Here is a 19848-nt window from a genome sequence, read left to right as displayed (position 1 = left end):
ACAAGAGGAGGGGAGCAGTTTGCTGGTTGTTGGGATTCCATATGTGAGTATGTGAAGAAAATACAGCTAAAGTTTATAAAGAATATGGGCCCAGTTGAGAAACCCTATCAGTTCTTCAGGGCTGTAATTTCATGATGTTGAAGGTGGAGTGTGTTACAAAAATGTGGAGTACATACATACTTAAGCTTTTTCCCCCTTATAAGGGAGGTAGCCAAAAAACAAAGGTAAAAAAATCCACTCCCACCCATTCCATCCCCTACATACTCCATTCTCATCCAGCCCCCTCCCTCCCTCTTATCTTGGCTCCTCCTGAATGATTGGTCATTCCTGCATCTCACCCACTGCCATGGGTCAGAAGCAGTAGCACAAGACACAGCACATCCACAGCTAGGCTGCTTCATTAAATTGGTGACCACCCTCTCTGTCCCCTCATGCAGAAATGGAGAAGACGGGGAGAAATCCCTTCAGGCTGCATTAATTTATTTTTCACATACTCCCTCCCTCCATCCCCCCCCCCTCGTGCATCACAGCATCATCTATACACAACCTTTCTCCATTCACCCCTATCTTCTGTCCTCTCCTGTCCTTGACAGATATTCCATTCTTTCCCAATGCCCCTTTTATCCCATCCATCCATTCATTTCATCCTTGGTCGCCCCCTCATGTTCACTCCTTCCACACCTTTTACTAATCTTTCTTCACTCATTCTTTCCATGTGTCCAAACTATCCCAATACTCTTTCATCAACCCTATCTCCCAACTCCCTTTCCACCCCCGTTCTCCTCCTCACCTCCTCATTTCTCACTCTATCCAGCCTAGTAATCCCTATCGTACTTCTTAGACCCCTCATCTCAAACACATTCAAACTTTTCTTCTCTTACGTTCCATGTTTCTGGCCCATACAGTGCTGTCGGTACAATCACTCTTTCATACAATCTCTTCTTAGTATCCATTCCCTAATGTCTATTTCTCGTTACACTTTTTACTCCCCCAAGGCATTTACTTGCTTCTCTCAATCTACATTTTACCTCCACCTCCACTCCTCCCTTTCCCGCCACATTCACACTCAAGTATCTAAAACTATCCCCTTCCTCCAGTCTCTCTCCCTTAATGTTCACTTCCAGCCTGCCACCATTTTCTCCCCTTGTACTTTTACATACATACATATACCAAAGGCACTTTTACCCACATTTATCTTCAACTTCCTTCTTTCACACACCTTCCCAAACTCTGTCACTAACTTCCTCACTCCTTCCTCTGATCCTGCTACAAGTGCAGTGTTGTCAGCAAACAATTGGCTTATCTCCCACTTTTCTCCATTTTCTTTAACCATCTCAAATCCTCAACCCACTACTCTTGCATTTACCTTTTGCACCACCCCTTCCATGTATAAATTGAACAGCCAGGGCGACATCACATCCCTGATGAAGTCCCACCTTTACCTCAAACCATCCACTCTCTCCATTTCTGATTCATACACAAACTTTACTACTCTCGAAAAAACTCTCAACTGCTCTTAACCTCTTCACACCGGGGCACATCGCACGTCTGGCAGCATTAGCTGCTCGATGTGCGATGTTGTGTCATAATAATCGCAATGTAAAAAATAAAGTCACTGCTCAATCGCTCGTTCTCTTTCACCCGTGAATTTTGATAACCATAGAAAATATGATGAAGCCAGTTTAGAGAGAATGAGGGTCACGCAGGTACGACTACAATAAATATAATCAAGATGCCGATGTTGGCATCATTGCGTACCCACTTGCTCCTCATGACGCCTACGTAGGCGTCACCGTATGGAAGTGGTTAAAAGCTTTCCTCTTATCTCATATACCTGCATTACCTCTAACAGTGCCTTCCTGTCTACCCTGTCATAAGCCTTTTCCAAATCCATAAAAGCCCAAAAAACATCCTTACTTCTAAAGCTTTTTCACATATCTGTCTTACCACAAAAATCTGATCCATGCAACCTCTACCTGTCTTAAACCCACAGTTCCTCACCAATTACTGTTCCTCTCCTAATCCTCTCAATCAAGACCCTCCCATAAGCCTTCCCAACTACACTTAAACTGATCCCTTTGAAACTACTGCACTTCCACTTGTCCCCTTTTCCCTTGTAAGGTGGAACTATGCAGGCACTCCTCCAGTCCTCCATCACTCTACTCTCTCTTAAACAAACATTAAGAGGTTCAAAATAATTTTTACATGAATAGCAGGGCATATATGAAGATTAGGAATGTAAAGAATGGTTTGAGATGAATGTGGGGCTGTTAAGGCCATGTGAAGCAGCCTTGTTGTTCAGTGTGTATGGAAGGAGTGATCTATACTATATAGCAAAGTCATCTTTCTCATTATAAGGGAGGTAGTCAGCAATGTCATGCACCCACCTCCAACAGTGCCTTCCTGTCTACCCTGTCATAAGCCTTTTCCAAATCCATAAAAGCCCAAAAAACATCCTTACTTCTAAAGCTTTTTCACATATCTGTCTTACCACAAAAATCTGATCCATGCAACCTCTACCTGTCTTAAACCCACAGTTCCTCACCAATTACTGTTCCTCTCCTAATCCATAACTCACTTGTTCTTGTATCATTCTAGCTCGTTGCTGATGAAAGATCATCTGTTTCCCACCCACTGACTGCTTCATAAGGAATGCACCAAAATATAGCACATCCAAAATATATTTTTAATCTCTCCAAAATTGTCATACTCCTACCCCATTTTACATCTACTCTCCTCACATTATGTTTTGCTTCTCCTCTCCTAGGCTTGTTTTTTCTTTGCTACCACCTTCTCATCTTCATCCCACCATTCATTATCCTTCCATTTACTCATTCCCATCCTTCATGTCCCACATACCATCTTTGCACACACACTCACTTCCTCCTTAAAACATTCACATTTTTCTTCTACTACTTCCAATCTCTCCTTCACCACCTCCCATACTTCTCTTAACTCCTGGTATTCCTCCTTTTCCTTCTCATTCAACTTGTTAACCCCTTCACTCCGGGCCAAAATCTCGAGGGCAGCATTAGCTGCCAGATGTGTGATGTTGAGTCATAATACTCGCATTATAAAAAATAAAGTCACCGCTGTATTGCTCGTTCTCTCTTTCACCCATGAATTTTGATAACCATAGAAAATATGATGAAGCCAGTTTACAGAGTATGGGGGTCACGCAGGTACAACTACAATAAATATAATCAAGACGCCGACATCGGCATCCTCGCGAACCCACTTGCTCCTCATGACGCCTACGTAGGCGTCACCATATGGAAGGGGTTAAGAGCAGTCAAGAGTTTTTACAAGAGCAGTAGAGCTTGTGTTAGGATAAGAAATGGAGAGAGCGAGTGGTTCGAGGTAAAGGTGGGACTTTGTCAGGGATGTGTTATGTCACCCTGGCTGTTCAATTTATACATGCATGGGGTGGTGTGAGAGGTGAATACAATGGTGGTAGGTTAGGGATTAGAGATGGTTAAAGAAAATGGAGAAAAGTGGGAGATAAGCCTGTAGTTGTTTGCTGACAACACTGCACTTGTAGCAGGATCAGAGGAGGGATTGAGGAAGTTAGAGTTTGGGAGGGTGTGTGAAAGAAGGAAGTTGAAGATGTGGGTAAAAGTAAGGTGGGGTAAAGAATGCTGCCACCAAGTATTCCCACTTGGATCATAAGAGATGAGAAAAACAGGATGGGGATTGGGACCAGGCATTCTTCTCTCTGTTGCCCCACAGGGGACATTCTTTAAAGAAAGTTTTCCAACCAGCACCCTAAGGTTTGGGTCTTTTAATGTGTGTGGATGTGGTACAGATGAGAGTAAAAGGGAAGAGATAGGTAGTATGTTTGTGAGAAGAAAGATGGATGTGTTGGCTTTGAGTGAAACTAAGTTGAGAGGGAAGGGTGAGTGTGAGTTTGGGAGTGTAGTTGGGAGGTTCTCAGGAGTGAAGAGAGGGCAAGGGAGAGAAGGGGTGGCTATACTAGTAAGTGAAGAGATAGGTAAACATGTAGTGGAGTGGAAGGAGGTTTCTTCAAGGTTAATGTGGATGAAGGTGAAACTGGGAAAGGAGATGTGGGTTTTTGTAAGTGCATATGGGCCTGGTAGTGAGAAGAGTGTAGAAGAAAGGGAGGCTTTTTGGATAGATTTTAAAATGAGTGCATAGAGGGATTAGGGAGGAATGTCAATGTAGTAGTTTTGGGAGACCTTAATGCTAGGGTAGGAAATGAACCAATTGATGGAATGGTTGGGAAATGTGGAGTTCCAGGAAAGAATCGTAGTGGAGAGCTGACGGTGGGGATGTGTCTAGAGAGTTGATGATAGCAAATACAGTGTTTCGGAAGAAAGTAAAGCATAAGTACACATGGGTGAGGGTGGTGGATGGAAGGGTGGTAGATAGAGTATTAATGGACTATGTAGTGGTAGATAGGAGTATAATAGGAAGAGTTAAGGATGTACATGTTCTATGAGGAGAGAGTGGGGGAATATTAGATCGTTTTTTGGTGGAAAGTAAGTTGAGAGAGGAAAAGGACAAAAGGTAGGGAGATGCTTAGAGTAAACTCTTTAAATGAGAAGGAAAAGAAGGAGTACAAGAAGAAGCTGAGAGAGGAGTGGGAGGGAGTGAAGGATAGAGTAGAACTTGGAGTGGAGGAGGAATGGGATGGTTCAAGGAGGGAGTCACAAAGTGTGCAAAGATGGTGTGTGGAACAACAAGGACAAGAGGAAATAGAAGGAAGGGTAGTGAGTGGTGGGACGAGGAAATGAAGAAGGTTGTAGAAGAGAAGCGAGCTTTCACAAACTGGTTACAAAATAAGACGAGGGAGTCGTATGAAAAGAGAAGTAAAGCACAAGGTAAAGGAGGCAAAGAGGAGAGCAGATGTGAAATGGGGTAAGTGTAACCATTACTAACCATCACCCACCACACACGTGATCCACATGCATACGATAGTGCACTCGCATTCAGCAAGACTCCCCTCTTGCTTACCTTGCTTTCCCTGAACAACCACCTTACCACATACATCTAATGCAGCAGAAATCAGACAAACATGATATTGCAGCCAATGGAGAGTGGTTCAAGGTAAAGGTGGGACTTCGTCAGGGATGAATATGTCGCCCTGGCTGTTCAATCTGCACATGGATGGGGTGGTGGGAGAGGTAAATGCAAAGCTGGTGGGTCAGGGATTGGAGATGGTTAAAGAAAATGGAGAAAAGTGGGAGGTGAGCCAGCTGTTGTTTGCGGACGACACTGCGCTTGTAGCAGGATCAGAGGAGGGATTGAGGAAGTTGGTGACAGAGTTTGGAAGTGTGTGTTAAAGAAGTTAGTTGAAGATAAATGTGGATAAAAGATGTAGTGGAGTGGAAGGAGGTTTCCTCAAGGATAATGCGGATGAAGGTGAAACTGGGAAAGGAGACGTGGGTCTTTGTAAGTGCATATGGGCCTGGCAGTGAGAAGAGTGTAGAAGAAAAGGAGGCCTTTTGGATAGATTTAAATGAGTACATAGAGGTTTAGGGAGAAATGTCAATGTAATAGTATTGGGAGACCTTAATACTAGGGTAGGAAATGGTCCAATTGATGGAGTGGTTGGGAAATGTGGAGTTCCAGGAAAGAATCGTAGTGGAGAGTTGATGGTGGAAATGTGTCTAGAGAGAGAGTTGATGATAGCAAATACAGTGTTTCGGAAGAAAGTCAAGCGTAAGTACACATGGGATAGGGTGGTGGATGGAAGGGTGGTGGATGGAAGGGTGGTAGATAGAGTGTTGATGGATTATGTAGTGGTAAATAGGATTATGATAAGAAGAGTTAAGGATGTACATGTGCTAAGGGGAGAGGGTGGGGGAATATCAGATCATTTTTTGGTGGAAGTTAAGTTGAGAGTGGAGGATAGATGGAGAAAGAGGAAAGGGACAAAAGGTAGGGAGGTGCTTAGAGTGAACTCTTTAAATGAAAAGGAAAAGGAGAAGGAGTACAAGAAGAAGCTGAAGGAGGAGTAGGAGGGAGTGAAGGATACAGTAGAGCTAGGTGTGGAGGAATGGGGATGGTTCAAGGAGGGAGTCATAAAGTGTGCAAGGATGGTGTGTGGAACAAGAAGGAGAGGAAGAAATAGAAGAAAGGGTAGTGAAGGGTGGGATGAGGAAACAAAGAAGGTTGTAGAAGAGAAGTGAGCTTTCACAGATTGGTTACAAAATAGGACAAGGGAGTCATATGAGAGGTACAAAGAAAAGAAAAGAGAAGTAAAGCAAAAGGTAAAGGAGGCAAAAAGGAGAGCAGATGTGAAGTGGGGTAAGAGTATGACAGAAAATTTTGAAAGTAATAAAAAGATGTTTTGGAAAGAAATTAAGAGAGGAAGAGGAGGTGAATCAAGTAGAGAAGAAAAGGTAAAAGGTGCAGATGGAGATATGATATTGGAAGAGAAGGCAGTAAGGGGAAGATGGGCAGAATATTTTAGGGAGTTGCTAAATGTGAAGGAGGATAGGGAGGGAAAGATTGTTGCAGTGGGAAATGCTAAGAAAATGAGAGTGATGAGGGAGGAAAATGGAGGAGAAATGAGGATGAAGTGAAGGCAGTTGTTAAGATGATGAAAGCAGGTAAGGCACCTGGTGTGGATGGATGCCATGCAGAATGTCTAAAAAAAGGAGGTACAGTGATGGTGGACTGGCTGGTGAGGTTATTTAATGTTTGCTGGAGAGAGGGTAGAGTGCCGGAGGACTGGAGGAGTGCCTATATAATTCCACTTTACAAGGGAAAAGGGGACAAGTGTGAATGTAGTACTTTCAGAGGGATTAGCTTGTTAAGTGTAGTTGGGAAGGCTTATGGGAGGATCTTGATTGAGAAGATTAGGAGAGGAACAGACGGAGTAATTGGTGAGGAACAGCGTGGATTTAGGACGGGTAGAGGTTGTGTAAATCAGATCTTTGTGGTAAGACAAATGTGAGAAAGCTATAGGAAAGGGGAAGGATGTTTTTTGGGCTTTTATGGATCTGGAAAAGGCTTACGATAGGATAGACAGAAAGGCACTGTGGGAGGTTATGCAGATATATGGGATAGGAGGAAAGCTTCTAGGAGCTGTCAAGAGTTTTTATGAGAGTAGTAGAACTTGTGTCAGGATTAGAAATGGAGGGAGTGAGTGGTTCGAGGTAAAGGTGGGACTTCGTCAAGGATGTGTTATGTCGCCCTGGCTGTTCAACTTGTACATGGATGGGGTAGTGCAAGAGGTAAATGCAAGGGTGGTGGGTCAGGGATTGGAGATGGTTAAAGAAAATGGAGAAAAGTGGGAGGTGAGCCAGCTGTTGTTTGCTGACGACACTGCGCTTGTGGCAGGATCGGAGGAGGGATTGAGGAAGTTGGTGACAGAGTATGGGAGAGTATGTGATAGAAGAAAGCTAAAGATAAATGTGGGTAAAAGGTGATGAGATGTACAAGGGGTGAAAGTGGCAGTAGACTGGAAGTGAGCATTAAGGGAGAGCGACTGGAGGAAGTGGATAGTTTTAGATACTTGGGTGCCAATGTGACAGGATAAGGTGGAGTGAAGGTGGAGGTAGAATGTAGATTGAGAGAAGTGAGTAAATGCCTTGGTGGATTGAAGAGTGTAATGAGGAATAGACATTTGGGAATGGATACTAAGAGGAGACTGTATGAAGGAGCGATTGTGCCAACAGCACTGTATGGGGCAGAACCATGGAACATAAGAGAGGAAGAGAGAAGGAGTTTGAATGTGTTTGAGATGAGGTGTCTGAAGTATGATGGGGGTTACTAGGCTAGATAGAGTGAGAAATGAGGAGGTGAGGAGGAGAACAGGGGTGGAAATGGAGCTGGGAGATAGGGTTGATGAAAGAGTATTAGGATGGTTTGGACACATGGAAAGAATGAGTGAAGAATGACTAGTAAAAGAGGTATGGAAGGCAGATATGGAGGGAGTGAACATGAGGGGACGTCCTAGGATGAGGTGGATGGATGGGGTGAAGGGGGCTTTGGGGAAGAGGGTAATGTCTGTTGAGGAAGGATGGGAGAGGACAGAAGACAGAGGTGAATGGAGAATGGTTGTATATGGATGATGATGTGATGCATGAGGTGGAATGGGCGGGGGGATGGGGGATGAGGAAGTATGTGTGAGCAAAATTTGACGCAGCCAGAAGGGATTTCTCCCCGTCTTCTCCTTTTATGCATGGGGGGACGGGGGTTGGGGGGTCGCCGATTTAATGAAGCAGCCTTGCTGTGGATGTGCTGTGTCTTGCGACACTGCTTCTGATCCAGGGCAGTGGACAAGGTGCAGGGATGACCCATCATCCAGGAGGTGCTAAGATAAAAGGGAAGGTGGAAGGGTGTGGAGTGTATTCAGGGATGGAATGTATGGGGATGATTTTATGCCTTTTCCTTTTTGGCTACCTCCCTTGTAAGGGGAAAAAGCTTTGGTATATGTATGTATAGATCTGAAAAAGGCTTATGACAGAGTAGACAGGAAGGCACTGTGGGAGGTTTTGCAGATATATGGGATAGGAGGAAAGCTGTTAAGAGCAGTCAAGAGTTTTTATGAGAGTAGTAGAGCTTGTGTTAGGATTAGAAACAGAGAGTGAGTGGCTTGAGGTAAAGGTGGGACTTCATCAGGAATGTGTTATGTTGCTCTGGCTGTTCAATTTATACATGGATGGGGTGGTGTGAGAGGTGAATGCAAGGGTAGTGGGTCAGGGACTGGAGATGGTTAAAGAAAGTGGAGAAAAGTGGGAGATAAGCCAGTTGTTGTTTGTAGAGGACTCTGTGCTTGTAGCAGTATCAGAGGAGGGATTGAGGAAGTTAGTGACAGAGTTTGGGAAGGTGTGTGAAAGAAGGAAGTTGAAGATAAATGTGGGTAAAAGGTGATGAGATGTACAAGGGAAAAAGTGGCAGCAGGCTGAAAGTGAGTATTAACCTCTTCACTCCGGGGCACATCGTACGTCTGACAGCATTAGCTGCCCGAAGTGCGATGTTACATCATAATAATCGCATTATGAAAAATAAAGTCAGTGCTCAATCATTCGTTCTCTTTCACCCGTGTATTTTGATAACCATAGAAAATTGATGAAGTCAGTTTAGAGAGAATGGAGATATCGTAGGTACGACTACAATAAATATAATCAAGATGTCGACGCCGACATCATCGAGTACCCACTTGCTCCTCATGCCGCCTATGTAGGCGTCACCGTATGGAAGTGGTTAAGGGAGAGAAACTGGAGGAAGTAGATAGTTTTAGATATTTGGGTGTGAATGTGGCAGGAAAGGGAGGAGTGGGGGTGGAGGTAGAATGTAGATTGAGAGAAGCGAGTAAATGCCTTGGTGGATTAAAAAGTGTAATGAGAAATAGACATTTGGGAATGGCTGCTAAGAGATTGTATGAAGGAGTGATTGTGCCAATAGCACTATATGGGGCAGAAACATAGAACATAAGAAAGGAAAAGGAGTTTGAATGTATTTGAGATGAATGCCTGAGAAGTATGATAGGGGTTACTAAGCTAGAGTGAGAAATGAGGTGAGGAGCAGAACAGGGGTGGAAAGGGATTTGGGAGATAAGGTTGATGAAAGAGTATTAGGATGGTTTGGATATTTGGAAAGAATGAGTGAAGATTAGAAAAAGAGGTGTGGAAGGCAGAGGTGGAAGGAGTGAACATGAGGGGGTAACCTAGGATGAGATGGATGGATGGAGTAAAAGGGGCATTGGGAAAGAGGGGAATGTCTGTTGAGAAAGGACAGGAGAGGACAGAAGATAGGGGTGAATGGAGAAAGGTTGTGTATGGATGATGCTGTGATGCATGAGGGGGAGTGGGTGGGGGATGGTGGGTGAGGGAGTATGTATGAGAAATAAATTGATGCAGCCTGAAGGGATTTCTCCCCGTTTTCTCCTTTTCTGCTTAAGGGGACGGAGAGGGGGAGGGTTGCCGAATTAATGAAGTGGCCTTGATGTGGACGTGCTGTGTCCTGTGACACTGCTTCTGACCCATGGCAGTGGACAAGATGCAGGGATGACCCATCATCTAGGAGATGCCAAGATAAGAGAGAGGGAAGAGGGTGGAGGGGAGAAGAGCATGTCTGGAATGGAATGGGTGGGAGTTGTTTTTATGCCCCCTCCCCCCATTTTTTTTTTTTTTTTTTTTTTTTTCCTTTGCTACCTCCCCTATAAGGGGAAAAAAAGCCTTTGGTATATGTACGTATGACATTACTCAACTCTGATGGTGCTCCACCTTTACTTCAATCCATTAACTCTTGCCATTCTCTATCTTCACACAAGCTCTACTACTAGTTTAAAAACTGAGCACCCTCAACAGACTTTCCCTTACCACATCCATTTGCAAACATTCCATACTGCCTCAATCATGAATCCTATTATATAGCTTGTTCAAATCTACAAAAGCCCAACACAAAAAACTTCTCGCATTTTTGCCTTTTGTCTCTGACCTGGGCAAAGGGCAGGAAAGAGGAGCTAAGAAAATAGAGAAACAAGGGTGGTATATGAGAGTGGAATGGGTGCATGCCTCGACTTGGCTACCTCTCTCATAAGAGGGAAGAAGCCCTAGGTACATATAGATGAAAACAATCTATGCACCCTCTTTCTTACCTAAACCCACACTGCTCTCTAATTACTACCTGTTCCCTCTCAATTAAAAATGACCATTATCATGGTTACCTCCCTTGTAAGGGAAAGAAGCCTTGGTATATGTATGTATTATCATGGTGTGTCTTACTGCACTGCTATTGACCCAGGGCAGTAGGCAAGATGCAGGGATGACCAGTCATCCAGAAAAAGCCATGAAACAAGGGAGGGAGGGGTGGGGAATGGGAGTGGATTTATCCCTTTGACTTTGGCTATCTCCCTTGTTAGGGGGAAAAAGCCATTGGTATATGTAACACCAATAAGACAAACAAAAACCTCTCCAAAACAGGTTACAAACCCACAACTAGGAAATAGAAAAATCTATCTTTATGACAAAGGTTTCTCCCTCCTTATAAAACATGCACCTACTCCCCCCATGCACTTATCTCTTTATCTTTTATGTTAGCTCCTTGTGGATTAATTCCTGTCCCCTGCCCAGGGCAGAAGCCATGCAGCAAGACGGTACCCCCACAGCAGAGCCCAACAGTCTAAGATGAATTACCCCCACTACTTCATGGTAACCCTCCCTTCTATTACCTTCATAAATTAAGATGAAAATAAATTCCCTCAAGCCATGTCAACTTCCATTTGCAACCATTCTCTACTCACATTTATTTCTTGCCTTCCCCCTGAAACATACCCATTCTTCCTCCATTCCTATTGCTCTTTTGTCCTTCACCACCTTCCATATTTTTCCCCTTTTAATTTTATTTGGTCACCTTCACGACTTCCCTTCTTATCTCTCTCCACTCTCGATTTCCATCCTACCAGATATTGATCTGAAAATCCAGTTCTCTCTCCCTAGAATACATTTGCATCCTGAAGTCTTCCAGTACACCTTCTGGGTACCACTACATAGTTCATTAACACCCTCCTATCCCCCCCCCCCCCTGGGCCATGCTTGTCTCTCTTTTTATAGACAGGAGTTCACTATCATCCCTTTGAAAACACTTCTTTAATATCTTGCCAATATAGTTCTTCCTTATCTCTTTACTACTACATCTATTGGTTCATCTCCTACTCTAGCAATGAGATCTACATTTACATCCCTCCAAAGCTCTCTATACATACATATACCAAAGGCTTTTTTCCCCCTTACACAGTAGGTAGCCAAAAGACAAGGCATAGCAACCACTCCCACCCATTCCATCCCCTACATACTCCACTCCCCTCTATACATTGATTTAAATAAATCCAATATTCATTCCTCTCTTCACTTTTCTCATTACCAGGGCCATATACACTCACAAAAACCCCACATCTTCCAAGTTTTACCTTGGGCCCCCATTATTTTCTAAGACACTTCTCTCTACTTTGCCATACACCTGCCTCTCTTTCACATCACATACCAACAGTGCCACTTTTTCCTACCCCTCATCCCCTTGTCATTCTAACCACCCAACCTAACATATTTCTAAACTTGGACTTGCCTATTCTTTTCAATTTCCTTGAACTTCATGCTAATACACCCATCTTCCTTCTCACAAACATCCTACCAATATTATCCCTTTTACTCTCATCTATACTACATCCATGCACAATGAACGACTCAAGTACTTGGGTTCTAATATGAATCATCCTCCCAGTCTTGTGCTTTAAATTTTTGTAGGAGAAAACTACAAGGTGGGATATCTCTAGTTCACTCATTCCATCCCATGTAGTTGCCTCTTGCAATGTATAGGAACTAGTTGCCTACATTATTTTCCTTCCTGCCTGCACCCATGGGGTGGGGGTTGTTTGGTGGTGGCTTAGAAAATAAAGAGGGTCACAGATCAATCTTTTGTCCCAAATCTCTGTTGCAAGAGATCCACGAGTCCCAGGTAACCACCTCTTTACAGAGATAGGGAGGTGTCATTCCATCTGCTACTGGGAGGAGTTGGGGCCTTCTCTGATGGAGTATACTTCTCCTCTTGGTTGGTAGTGATCGACATGCTGGCATGCTGAGTAGCACCATTGGGTCATAGAGGTGGTAAACAGATTCAAGGAGACAGCATAAAGGGATAGAACTACCAAAGCATCTCTTCATTCTTTTACGAGTACAGATTTTACTCTAAAACATAGGTAATGTTGTGTGGCTCTGGTCTGTTGGGGTGCCCCAGAAACATTCCCTGAAGTACTGACTGCATTATCACCATGCAGTCAATACCCAAGTATGAGGTATATGAATAAATGATAAGGTAGAAATTTGGGGGAATCCATTGTAAAGGAAAGGCCTGCACATATATCCAGTATGTAACAAGATGGAAATAAATAAATACACAAATAAATAAAATAAATATATAAATAAATACAAAGAAAATAAATAATAAAATGAATGATAAGAGAGTAAAACAAATTAATCAATCAATTTTGTTTAGCTGTCCCTGATGGTACCCATTTGACCTCTGGCTCATCGTAGTATCTTGTGCAATGAAAACAAGAGTGCTGAAATGCCAAGTTCTGACCTGATCCTCCAGATGGTTCGTTGAGCATACGAACAAAGGCATCCTGGTTCTGCTGAATCACTTGCAACAGCTGTGGATTTGTTTGTCCAATTTGTTGGATAAATGCATCAAGCAGCTGTGGGTTGGACCTGCAACCAACCCAAGTCAATGGTCAACTCTTCTCTTTTGAAAAACCTGCCATCTTTAAGAATCTATTAACAAATTTTGAAAAGATTTGTTACCTTTAAGAATTTATAGTAACTTCTGACTTAGATGTAAATATCTCTCTTTCACAATTATGTAGTGATGTCTTTCAAAACTTGCTTGTTGGTTTAAAAAAAAAGTTAGCAAACTAGTTGCATCCTTAACCCTCTCACACATTTTTTAACATAATGAAAAGACTAGTGATACAGATCTTGTGATCAAACATAACTATTTGCCAAAAAATCAAGATTATAATAATGCAATTTGAATTTTGCCATTTCATAGGACCCATTAAAATTTTCTTTAGAGGGAAACTGGTTACCAGGAAAATTGGCATCATTTCTTCTATAAATAAGTCTATCCCAGAGTTTTTGTCCCCTTTTTTCAAAAGTCTTTGACCCAATTAGAAATGTGATGACTGTATTGGAGAGGTCATGACTGCTTCCATATGTAAATCATACATTTTCTTGGGGTGAAGTTTTGATTAACCCCCCCCCCCCCTTTTTAACAGATGGTGCAAGGCAAAACCTTGTGAAGCTAGTGATAGTGTGTCTGTGTCAAGCAAACAAGTGTTAGCTTGATACTTTTCAAGAAAGCTAAATATTTACAACAGCATATGTTCTGGGGTTCCCTTCCAGTTTTTGAACAACAAGCTGTGGAAATTAATGCATTAAAACTTGTGTGAGAGAGTGTTAACAACTCATGTGAACATCATTGACAAATTAACCTCTATGCCATGATCTACTAATATGGCTGTAGAAATTTTGTTGTAGAGTTGTGTACTTGCTTCAGTGCTGATAAAATGAATTTGACTTGTATCTGTACACAGTAACCCCCCAACCCAAGATTTTTATTGTAACTATTCCATTCTTTGTATTTGGCTTTTAAGTAACTTCCTGAACTGACTAAATAACTAAACATATTCCCTTTGATTCAAAGGTCATCCCTTACCTAATCATTTGCCTCATCTGTTCAAACTGTGGTTGTGATCTGAGGAAATTAAGAGGGTCCTCTGCAATGTAAGAAAAAAAAAAGTTACTATGAGTACATAAGTATTCTGTACTAATTCTTTAAGTTTCCTGCTTGGCCAGATTGTCTGTATCTTTTGTACTTTGCTCCTTTGATTACAATTATGCTTTCTGTGTAAATCTCAACACGCCACAACCAGAAGAAATCTTGTAACAAATAGGATAGTAATCCATTCACTTAATATGAACTTTTGTATAAATCATTCTCCCATTATTATACAAATAGTGAGCCTGATAGTCACATTTTTTATAAATATAGGCAAAACTTCCAGCTTAGTTTGGCTTTCCATCAGCTAATCACCGAGCTCTAGGCAAATCTTATACTTCCAACATACAAGACTATAACTGATACAAATCAAAACTTCATCCTCTATGTGAAGTAGGGGACCAACATTCATTGTGGAATGGGTACAAAAAGCTATAATTAATGCCTTCAATTTTTTAAGAAAGAAAGAAAACAATAAATAAATATAACATTAAATCTATAAAAATGAAATATGCAGGATCCAAGGTGAAAGACTGGATACTGTGAAAGGACAGGAATGGAGGAACAAGTCAGCTAAATTGAAAATTGATAAGATGGTCATAAGATGGGAAATGTAGGAATGTGAATATATATAGTTTAGGATGGGGTAACAGAGCCCCCCCCCCCTTTTTTTTTTTTTGCAATTGTAAACATTAACAGATGTAAAACTTTTATTGTATAACCGTGGATAACTTTGCAAGCACTTTGGTCCCCCCTCCCCACACACACTCAAAATATATAACAGACTTGCACACATACATATATCAAAGGCTTTTTCCTCCAAACAAGGAAGGTAGCCAAAAAACATTCATACATATACCAAAGGCTTTTTTCCCACTATATGGGGGGGTAGCCAAAAAGAAAAAGGCATAGAAACCATTCCCATCTACTCCATTTCCTATATATTCCACTCCCCTCCACCCTCCTCCCTCCCTCTCATCTTGGCACCTCCTGGATGACGGGTCATCCCTGCATCCCATCCACAGCCCTGGTCAGAAGCAGTGTCGCAAGACACAGCACATCCACAGCAAGGTTGCTTCATAAATTCGGCGACCCCCCCCTCTCCGTCCCCCCATGCTGAAAAGGAGAAGACGGGGAGAAATCCCTTCGGGCTGCGTCAAATTTTTTCTCGTACATACTTCCTCACCCCACATCCCCCTCATGCATCACAGCATCATCTATACACAACCCCTCTCCATTCACCCCTATCATCTGTCCTCTCCCGTCCTTCCTCCACAGACATTCCTCTCTTTTGTAATGCCCCTTTCACCCCATCCATCCATCTCATCCTAGGACACCCCCTCATATTCACTCTTTCCACCTCTGCCTTCCACACAAAAAAACAAAGGCATAAAAACCACTTTCTGCCATTCCATCCCCTATATACTCCACTCCCATCCACCCTTTTCCTCCCTCTTATCTTGACTCCTCCTGGATGACGTATCATCACTGCATCTCACCCACTGCTCTGGGTCAAAAGCAGTGTCACAAGACACAGCACATCCACAGCAAGGCCACTTCATTAATTTGGTGACTGCCCCTCTCCATCCCCTTGTGCAGAAAAGGAGAAGACAGGGAGAAATCCCTTCAGGTTGCATCAATTTATTTCTCACACATACTCCCTCATCCTCCATCCCCCACCCACTCCCCCTCATGCATCACAGCATCATCCATTCACCCCTATCTTCTGCCCTCTCCTGTCCTTTCCCAATGCCCTTTTTACCCCATCCATCCATCTCATCTTAGGTCAATCCCTTATGTTCACTCCTTCCACACCTCTTTTACTAGTCTTTCTTCCTTTATTTTTCCGTGTCCAAACCATCCCAATACTCTTTCATCATCCCTATCTCACAGCTCCCTTTCCACCCCCGTTCTCCTTTCCTCATTTCTCACTCTATCCAGCTAAGTAACCCCTATCATACTTCTCAGACACCTCATCTAAAACACATTCAAACTCCTCCTGTTATGTTCCATGTTTCTGTGCCATACAATGCTGTCGGTACAATCACTTCTTCATACAATCTCCTCTTAGCATCCATTCCCTAATGTCTATTTCTACTACACTTTTTAATCCTGCAAGGTATTTACTTGCTTCTCTCAATCTACATTCTACTTCCACTCCTTTTCCTGCCACATTCGCACCCAAGTATCTATAACTATCCATTTCCTCCAGTCTCTTCTTAATACTCACTTCCAGTCTGCTACCACTTTCTCCCCTTGTACATCTCATCACCTTACTTTAACCAACATTTATATTCAGCTTCCTTCTTTCGCACACCTTCCCAAACTCTGTCACTAACTTCCTCAATCCCTCTTCCGATCCTGCTACATGTGCAGTGTCATCAGCAAACAACAACTGGCTTATCTCCCACTTTTTTTCATTTTCTTTCACCATCTCCAATCCCGGACCCATTACCCTTGCATACCTCTCGCACCACCCCATCCATATATAAATTGAACAGCCAGAGCATAACACATCCCTGACGAAGTCCCATCTTTACCTCAAACCACTCACTCTCTCCGTTTCTAATCCTAACACAAGCTCTACTACTCTAGTAAAAAAAATCTTGACTTCTCTTAAAAGCTTTCCTCCTATCCCATATATCTGCAATAACTCCCACAGTGCCTTCCTGCCTACCCTGTCATAAGCCTTTTCAGACCCATAAGAGCCCAAAAAACATCCTTACCTTTTACTACAGGTTTCTCACGGACTCACACTTTAGAATTATAAATGTCAGACCAGAACAACCCTATGGATTGCATCATTCCTTATCCATTCACGCCAATCTTTTGCATTCTCTTCTACCCTCAACAGAGATTCCTCTTGTATTCAATTGCCTCTTCACCCCATCCATTTCATTCTTGTTCATCCCTTCAAGCTCACTCTATTTACTTCAGCTTTTCACACTTTTTGCTAGTCTTTCTTCAGTTTCCACATGGCCAAACCATATTGGTATTCTTTGCTAAGCTATACCTGCCTCATCTCTTTCCAACCCCATTCTCTGCATTTCTCACTCTATCCTTGCAACCCCTACCACATTTCTAACACCAACTCAATCATGTTCAGGATCTTCCTTTCTGCTTTCTTAAAATTCCAAATCTCCACTCTACACAGTGCCAATGGCACAATCTCTCCCTCATATAGTCTTTTCTGTATTCATCCAGACACTTTACACTCCCTCCTTGCTTCCCTTACTCTTCACCTCCAACCCTATTACCTCATTCCCTTCTTCATGTGACCCTAACACAAAGCTCTCCACTTCAAGCTTCTTGCCCTTTAAGCTCACCTCCAACCCATTTCTACCACTATTACCCCTTATACTGTACATATCACCCCCTTACTTTTGGTCATATTACTTTGAATTTTCTCCTCTCATCCCCTCCCAAACTCTGCCACTAACTACTTCTGTCTATCCTCTAACTTAGCTACAACAGGAATGTAACTTGCAAACAACTGGTTCACTTTCCATTCCCTCCATTTTAACTTCAACCCCCTGCCTTGTACCTTCTGATTTACCTCTCTCGCTATCCTGTCCACATACATGAACAACTATGGCAACAGTACACAACCCTGGCACATTCCCAACTCACTTCAAGCCACTTACTCTCTTCAATTCCTATTCTCACACAAGGTCTACCTCTCGCATAAAAACTTCTGACTGCCCTTAACAGAAGTCTACCAATCCCATACATCTGAAAACATACTGTAACACCACTGTCAACTGTCATATGCCTTCTCCAGATCCATTAAACCCAAAAGCTTTGTGCATACATGTCTTGTATACACTTTTATCAATGAACCCTCTCATCTTTCTAATCTGACACTTTGGGACATTACTACACTGAAGTGGAGCAATGAGGTGGTAAAGGTGGAAATGAAGGAGGGCAGGAAAAGAGTGAGACAGAGGGAAAAGGGCAGTGGCAGAGGAAGGGAAGGAATAGGATGGTAAAGATGGAGTGAGGAGAGGGGGATGAATGGGATGGGTGATGGAGAAGAATAGAGAGGGTAGAAAGGGAAGGATGTAGAGGGGAGAAGGGGAGGGATGAGGAGGGGAGAAGGGGAGGGATGAGGAGGGAAGACAGGGAGGGATGAGGAGGGAAGACAGGGAGGGATGAGGAGGGAAGACAGGGAGGGATGAGGAGGGAAGACAGGGAGGGATGAGGAGGGAAGACAGGGAGGGATGAGGAGGGAAGACAGGGAGGGATGTGATGGGGAGATGGAAAGGATGGGAAGTTAAAAGGTTTGACTGGAACAAGGAGAGGGAGGGAAGGAAAGAGAAGAATGGGAAATGTGTGTCACAACAAAAAATTTAGGGCAAGCTCTACTGACCAGTTATCCATTGTATTGCAGGACTTTTCCTTATGATAAAAGGGTGACCAAGGCAAAGCACATCCACATCATATACAAAGGAACCCCATTTAACCAACCCTCTCTTCTCACCACCTTCAATATGACCTATCATACTGCTTAGCTCAACTGACAATGAAGCAAAACAGCTCTTCCACAACAGGGTCCACTATTTTTTGCCCACTCTTACCTGCTTGACAGACATTTCACATGCATCCATAGCCCTCTTCACTCCATACTGTCTTGTCCTCAAACACACTCCATTTCTACTTTCCATGCTCTCTTTGCTAGTATTTCTTCATCCATTCCTTCAATATGCCCTAACTCTGCTTTTTTATTTACCTTATCTGACAGCTTCCTTCCCACCTTTGCTTTTAAACTCTCCTCCATATTTTTCATCACAATTCTCACACCCTTTAATCACAGAAAAAGATTCTATCTCTCTGCCTGCATTACATTCCAAATCTGCTCCATAAAGCACTGTAGTATAATCACTTATTCATAAAACCTTCTCTATGTACTCATTCTCAAATGCACTCCAGTTTCTCCCCCAAACATTTATCTACTTTCTTTACTATACATTTTACCTCCATATCCACTCCCCTATTAACTGCCATATGTGATTTCACTTCTTGAAGCCTCTCACCTTTTATACTTGTATTCAATGTGCCTTTACTTTACTTTTTTTTTGTCCTGTTTTCATCACCTCATACGAATGAAGTGAAAAGACTTGGTGGCAGTATTCTTCCCCCCAACAAATGAGAAAATGAATATTCAAAGAAATAGTACAGGTAACAAGAGTGGGGGGACAGCATAGTGGAGGGAGAGTCACATTATAACAAAGTATCATCATTTCTCTAGGAATAGAGACTTCTTCTACCACAGACAAAATGATGTGTGGCTCTGGTCCGTAGGGGCACCCCATATTGACCCAAAGTATCAGATGCATGCTACTTATCAGCTTTTAACCTCACAATAGCATGCAGCCAATACCCCTGACTGGTTAGTTCCACTTTACAAGGGAAAAGGGGACAAGTATGAGTATAGTAGCTTCAGAGGGCTCCGTTTGTTAAATGTAGTTGTGAAGGCTTATGGGAGGGTCTTGATTGAGAGGATTAGGAAAGGAACAGAGGGAGTTATTCGTGAGGAACAGTGTGGGTTTAGGAGAGGTGGGGGTTGTGTGGATCAAATTTTTGTGGTAAGACATACAT

The 19848-nt window shown here is 42.8% G+C and overlaps 1 protein-coding gene across 3 annotated transcripts in view; it reads right to left on the bottom strand.

Moving 5' to 3' along the window:
• The window catches only part of LOC143020998 (UV excision repair protein RAD23 homolog A-like), a 126229-nt gene that overhangs the window by 26453 nt on the left and 79928 nt on the right, over positions 1 to 19848 (bottom strand). For 2 of the 3 annotated variants that reach the window (XR_012965964.1, XM_076178090.1), the window contains exons 7-8: positions 14188 to 14248; positions 13054 to 13181 (exon numbers count right to left, since the gene is read on the bottom strand). The exons of the other annotated variant lie outside the window; for it this stretch is intronic. Coding sequence is in view for 1 of the 2 variants with exons in the window: in XM_076178090.1 (XP_076034205.1) it covers positions 13054 to 13181; positions 14188 to 14248 (189 nt within the window). In the remaining variant the exon portion in view is untranslated. The remainder of the gene's footprint in view (positions 1 to 13053; positions 13182 to 14187; positions 14249 to 19848) is intronic. 3 annotated transcript variants of the gene reach the window in all.

Source organism: Oratosquilla oratoria, chromosome 41, assembly GCF_046742065.1.
Source record: "Oratosquilla oratoria isolate Oo_2021 chromosome 41, ASM4674206v1, whole genome shotgun sequence".
Lineage (NCBI taxonomy): Eukaryota > Metazoa > Arthropoda > Malacostraca > Stomatopoda > Squillidae > Oratosquilla > Oratosquilla oratoria.
Note: the sequence above shows the minus strand (reverse complement) of the source record. Positions and strands in the feature narration are given on the sequence as shown.